At 47.3% G+C, this 6,939-nt stretch overlaps 1 protein-coding gene across 1 annotated transcript; it reads right to left on the bottom strand.

The window, feature by feature from the left end:
* Positions 1-463: 463 nt before the first annotated feature.
* LOC147987117 (ubiquitin-like-specific protease 1A) lies at positions 464-1,295 on the bottom strand. The gene is made up of 4 exons (XM_087542284.1): positions 1,119-1,295; positions 912-1,043; positions 721-833; positions 464-650 (listed from the first exon to the last, which is right to left on the bottom strand). Exons 1-4 carry the CDS (start codon positions 1,293-1,295, stop codon positions 464-466), a joined length of 609 nt encoding a protein of 202 aa, XP_087398410.1.
* Between the last annotated feature and the right edge of the window lie 5,644 nt (positions 1,296-6,939).

A 6,939-nucleotide genomic window follows, 5' to 3' on the forward strand; every position in this document is an offset into this window, starting at 1 on the left:
GGGCTCTATCAGCCGCTCGAGTCGCCCCCTTCGGGCTTGATTTGAGTATGATCTGTTCACTACTATGGACCCGGCTGAGGTGGTTGGGCATTTTTTTCTAAGCTTTTTTTTTGACAAAAAGCAGCCGGCATCCGCATTACATCACACTACAATATATAAAACAATATAAAATAGCAACACCAGGCCGGCCACGGCGGCGTAATCATCACACTATATAATAAGTTGAAAAATCATCACCCACAATGATGCAAATAAGAGTGTCACTGACAACGATGCAAATAAGAGTGACATTGAAAAATAGATATTGTAGCAAATACCGAGCACGGCACATTTGTTTAGTTGCGGAACATGCTAAACCATGCCGCATTACAATATAGAGATGTCTTATTATGAAAATTGTATCAAGTACCGACAACTGCACATTTATTTAGTGGAGATAATAGCCAACACCCCATCCTCCGACTCATTTCTTCTCCATGATCTTGAGGATCTTCTCTTTCACTACTTCCTTCGTGTTGCACTCTGAAAAAAATATTTCAGCTAGAATGCGTCCCCTTGAAGCATTAACCTCATCTTGATCAAATTCAAATGTCCAATCATCTCCGTCCCAGTTTTGAACGCATTTCACTACGAAAAGACCACAAGAGACTTTGCAAGAAACCACAAGTCAATTATTGATGGATCAGACAAGTACATACTAATTCAACATTTGCAACATACCCGTTTGTTTGTGACGGCATATCGTACTCCCTTATTGGCCAGGAAGATACGTCAGGATGTTCCGTTCCAATAAGAGCATTCACCTCGTTTGTATCATTGGCTATTTCTGCCCTCTGAAATAAAAATGACAAATCCATATGAAGTACGTTTCGAATAACTATATATTGTTTTATGTAACGTTGTAAGCTTACCAGCTTAACAATCTTTGCAAGAACTCTTTTGCTGCATTTACCAGTAGAGTTTAAAACTTGAAACTCTTTTTTCTTGTTGTGCATAAGAACTGTTATCCAATGATTTTCTTCCACATGAAAAGGAAAGTATGCCTACAACAAAGTTTATTCATGTTGGTGTACACACAGATAGTTATTAGTACAAATGATCATACTAAACTGAAGTACCTTATCTTTGATGAAATACTCTTCAGTAACTCTAGACACCATTTTAGTTTGGTTTGTGAAATGATCCATAAAATGCCTCTTAGAATTGTTAACCTTTCCATCAGCACGAAGAATAAGCCAGTGGGACACCCAAGATGATAATATGTGACGGTCAGCACGAGGATTATGGGTCTGCATATGGTTGCAATAACTATTGATGACCTACAAAATAACATAACAACAATACGCCTATTAGATAATTTATGTAAATGACATGTACAACTTAATAACTTAGTGCTAATACTTACACCGTCATGCAATCACTTTTTTGAAATGATGGCTTGAAGCATATCAGGTGTACATGTTTCCCCACCAATTCCCATCATGTGCACAACAGTTTTTCTGCAAAGCTTCTCCAACTCTGCCAGTGTCCGGATATAAACCTTCGTGGCCTCTATGTGATCCTCATTAATGTAATTAGTACTAATCATAGCAGCTCTTATACCAAATAGACCTAAAATAGTAAGAAACAATGAGTTAATAAAGTGTGCATGCAAGGACAGAAGTATGTTGCAAGAATAAATTACCTAGCACTTACTTTTCTTTGCACGTTTACGTCCACCGTTCTGCTGGTAAGGTGAAAGACAGTATTTTGACTGTTTCCTCTTGCGTTTCCCATCATTCTCCTTCCCATCATTTTCCTTCTCATCATTCTCCTGAGTGCCATTTTATTTCGCATTTTTAATATGGGTGTTCAGACTATCCATACTAATCTCCTCAGATTTATCGGCGCTAGACCCGTCTAACACTTCATTAATATTCTTGGGGGTTGAATTAATAGCTGGAAAGTCCTTCGTGTCTACCGTCGCAAGAGATGGGTTGGGTGAATTATCATTGTCCTCAATAACGAAGGGGTCGCCTTCATCTCATGTACCAGGTGTGTTGTGATGCACACCTTTCTCACGCGCCAATTTGTTCCCGTTCCCAGTGGTGAAGGATGCGTCCACCCTGTTGTCCATGTCTTCTTTTTCAGGAGTTGATTCTACATCTGGCCAATATTTTGATGGACCATACTTCCCCACCCAGTCTTCACTATACTTCATCTTTTCCTGCTCAGGTTGCATGCAGTGCAGTGTTCGTGTTAGGTGCACCCTGTGGCGTACCCTCACGTTTGCATGCATGGCGCATGCACGTGCGCTTGGTGCTGTTAGGTGCACCCCGTGGTGTATGCATGCGTTTGCGTGCATGGCACATGCATGTGTGTGCGCTGTTGTCGGTGGTGTGTGCTTTCGATACGTTGGGGTTGTTTGGACTGTGTCTTTTTTTCTTTTGATTTTGGTTGTAGCAGTTTTTTGTATTTTCAGATAATTTTGTTCCCAGTGCTGAAATTTTTGTATTTGCAGATAATTTTGTTCCCAGTGCTGAAGAGGCTAATGCTACGTCTGGTGCTTCATATTATTGGTTTAGTAATTCTATTGTTGTTGATGCAGCTGTTCAGAGGGGCCATTCGTATTATGGCAGTCCGGATCTTACATGTCAGTGGTATGGGGCTTTTTATTGGTTTCGTGAGGGCTCAACTTATCACCGGGCGTCTACTATTGGAAGACATGTTTATTATACAACCATTTCATTACTGATTGAAACAACATAATTTCGTTCATACTTAGGATATTTTACATTCGAACGAAATTTTACATGAAAAAAGATTAACACTAAAACAAATCTAACTACTCCTCCTCGCTACTCAGAAGATCAACCACTATGGTCTGGCCGCCGTCTTCATCGCCGTCTGAGTCATCGGAACTGCCGAGGTATCCGAAAAATTCCTCCAAGGTAGCCGACTCCTGCGCTAGTGTATCGGTCGAGTCCCTGATCGCCTGCCAGTATCCCGGCTCGTCTGCCGGGTCCCTCGGGTCAACAATATCCGCCGGCGGCATCCAGCCGGTCTCCGACGTGGAGTTCCGGATCGCGCGGATCAAACCCGGCGACTCCAACGGGTCGCCCTCCTCTTGCATCGCCGCCAGTTCCGGCGGGATCTGAAACTCAGGGGCGGCTGATGGAGCAGCGGGCGCGGCGGCGGGATTAGCCGGGGCGCCTGCGCGAGCGCGCCGACCGGCACGGGCCTGCACGACCGGGGCGGCGGGGGGCGCGTTTGGAGCATCCGCGCGGATGCCCCGAGACTTGTAGAAGCTGACTAGGGTGTCGAAGTCGCGGCCTTGCCAAAAGTTCAGGCGACCTTCGGGTTTCCATGGACCGGGTTGTGCCGGCCCAGGCGTGGCATAGCCGGTGCTCGTCACGTGCCAGCCGTGTGCTAGGCGACACGACGGCGGCACGGGGATGCTGTGCCGGTAGATATCCACGGTCCGCGGCCCGGTGAGGCTAGAGGGCCACAGATCGCCTGGCGCGGCGCCGCGTCCACCACCGCTGCCGACGCGTCCACTGCCGCCGCCTCCACCGCCGCCTCCCGCCCGGCGACTGCTCCCTGCGCCTCCACTGCCGCCTCCCCAGCCGAACCAACGCCGGCCGTAGCATCCGCGTCCACGAGGCATTGGGCCAGAGAGAGGAGAGGCGGGGTCGGGGACGGTTTCTAAGAGGAGAGGCGGGGTCGGGGCCGTTTTCTGTGAGGCGAGCGCGGGTCGTGGGCGGTTTTATGGGCAGAGGTGTTGGACGGGCGCGCCCACCGATAGGCATCGGGGCACGCGGGGCAGGCGAGGCGGCAGCCGGCAGCGCCGCAGCGGGCAGCGGGGGGCAGGCGGCTGCGCCTCAGCGGGGGAGGCCGACGCGAAGCGAGGCGGCAGCTGAGCAGCGGCGCGGGCCAAGGCGGAAGCGGCGCCGCAGGACGAGGCGGAAGCGGGGGCGGCCGACGCGAGGCGGAAGTGAGCGCCGTAGGCCGACGCGACGGGCGAGGCAGAAGCGGGCGGCAGGCGGTAGCGGGGGTGCAGCGCGGCAGGCGACAGCGGGGCCCGTAACCGCGCCATGCATGCATGCATGCATGCATGCGTATCCGCGCGTACATAGCGGGGTGGGCGCGCTGGCAGGCGCGTAATTAGCGTAGGACGTGGGGGCGGGCGCGCTGGCGGGGCGACCCGGCCAAAAAAAACAAGGCGCGTATATGAATACGTAAACGTTGCAATTGAGACAGCGGGTGGGCAGCCTCTTTTTGATTTTTGCCCATCGTGCCCTCCGTTATGAAGGGGTATGGGACAATCTTAGCCGTCCTTGTGTTGGAGGGGGTCTACCGAAGCGGAAGTCATATATATATATATATATATATATATATATATATATATATATATATATATATATATATATATATATATATATACATTCAATTGGAATTATATTGTATTAAAAGAAACACGGATCACATCTTCTAACGACTCCCTGGAATGATAGTGAAAGATAAGTCTGGCCAAGGGCCAACCTCACTAAGATCCTACTAAAGACATGAGCTAGTGTGTAGATGCGAGCTCCTGAATTTCAACTTTGGTTGCCGACGGGTAGAGTCATGTCCCCGCGACTCTGCCACCACACGACCATGGTTCTCTTCTATGTGTTGGAAGCTAGAGAACTTGATTGGTCAATAGCCGGATTTTGACACTATTTTCCAAGAAATTTATGCATGGCAAGCAAAAATGAAATGGCGAAACAAATTGATCGGCACAATTGGGGCAAGATCGGCTAAAAAAGTGTGAGTACATGGCAAGTGAGATAGGTTGTTACAAACGTGTGGCATCTAATCCCATGAGTTTCAGTAAACACAAACATGTAAGATGTTGTATAATCTCACACGAGTGAGACAGGGACAATTCACCATTCTTACTTGTCATGGCACAAGGGCGCGCAAGGTGTGTGCAACCACAACATCAAGAGACAACCGAGATGAGATGTCGGTGGACAGCAGGTGATAGTGTGATATGACTTGCGAGTGTGGATCGCGCCCAGGCGGCATAGTGAACAAAATTCACCAGCTATGAAATGTTTAGCCATTGCCACCACATGTGCATTTCTTGCTTTTCTTTAGCAATGTGTTGACAACAGTCCGCTAGTGGTGAATCGCTAGTCACTGATGCATCTTGGGTTGTTGAAACTACAAGAATCATCAGTATAAGTATTGCGCTATGCGATATGTCATGTCACCAGATTACTGAAGCCTCTCAATCCTACACACGCTGCCTGTAGCTTAATATGCATGGATTGATGCTGACACACATGAACTCAGAAATGTTTCTCTCCTTCCGGGCTTAATAACTTTCTGTTGCTTTATTATATAGCTCCTTGAACTGTACTGATATACGAATATCGTACTACTGGCTAAGACTGCCAATTATCTCGACCAATTTCAAAGATTTGGCTGTACCAGTTGGTAGGTGCATGGCATGCATGCTGATGTACTAGTTCTCCCAGAGCCACTAAATACGCGGTATGCATGCCTTGCTAGCGAGGATCGCACCTAAATTTGTATATTAAGCAAAATAAATATAGGAAGAAAGAATCATGAATTATAATTTGGCAAAGTGGATATGTTGATGACATGGATAAACTTAGAGGGTAGCGAAAGATGAGTAATTGCTGATAGTGCAGATCACATATACAATATAGATGATCCACACACACGCGCTCGCGCACGGGCGCACACACACACACACCGATTTTTTTGCACTAGATACAAATCAACCACCACCATCATTTTTCCATTAGTTTTCCATTATGTTTTTTAAGCAAGTTTACATTATGTTAATGCTGAAAAGAATTTGTAAACACACACACACACACACACACACCTATGATGTGTATATTCAATTATAATTTATTTATCCAATTGAAAATGAAATTAGAGCTATAACTATTCGATGATTGTGTGGTATATATTGTCGGTTAATATAATACCTAGTTGGAGGAGTGAGGACGAAGGAGTGGACAGCGAGCGACTCTCGATGATCGTTGACATTCCGTATGTGATGAAAGCATATGCCACTGGTGAGAATGAGGACGGTGATCTTACCAGCGACTCCTAGACCTCTAATCGTCTTATGGATCGTGTCCACTGGATGCATTATCCCAAGTGAGCAATCATAGTTAAATGCAGTTTGCTCTGCCTAGAAAAGCTAATGGGTAGAAGGTTGTTAGTGGTGTAGGAGAATGAATTTGGGGTTATGATCTCTCTGACTGGTATCTCTTGAGCTCTGAATTCTATACGTTGCGTCCCCCCCCCCCCCCCCCCCCCTTGGTGTATTGATGTTGTGGTCATTTTTTTTTAGCACCAATCTTCCATGGAGATTTATATTAGTAGTACTGATGTTAAAGACCAAAGTAATAGTAGACATGTATTCGTTTTCTCCCCTAACCCAAGGTGGCTATGGCAAACTCCCCTCTCCAAGCTTCACGGGCGAGCCCGTGTATTCACCTCACCTCTGTTTATCGCTCCGGCGGCCGGTGGTAGGGAGGAGATTCTCGGTGCCTTCACTCCTGTTAGTAGTTTAGGTTAGTGTTTTTAAGTCCTCGTAGGTGTGGCACTCGGGCGGGTGGCGTCGCTTCTTCTTCGAGTGTGTCTTTCGGGCTTCAATCCTTCTCGAGTTTGTCCTTCTGGATGCACTTGACGGAGCTCCAGCGTAGATTCCCGCCGTCTCCTTGAGGCGGTGAGATTAGGGTTTCTCGTCATGTGGCGAGATTTGGTGTCAGATGCTTTAGATCTATGCAAAGGTTCAACAACGACGACTATGGCTCCAGGACGCCGGTCCTCACATGCATGAAGAATTCCCGGTTATCAAGGGCAAGGTCAAGCTGGCTCTGCTAAGGGAGCGACGATAGTGCCGTGTCGGCGGCTCATTCTTGCAGCAGT

The sequence above is a fragment of the Triticum urartu genome, chromosome 2A (genome assembly GCF_056163025.1).
Source record: "Triticum urartu cultivar PI428250 chromosome 2A, HENAU_Tu73, whole genome shotgun sequence".
Taxonomy (NCBI): Eukaryota; Viridiplantae; Streptophyta; class Magnoliopsida; order Poales; family Poaceae; genus Triticum; species Triticum urartu.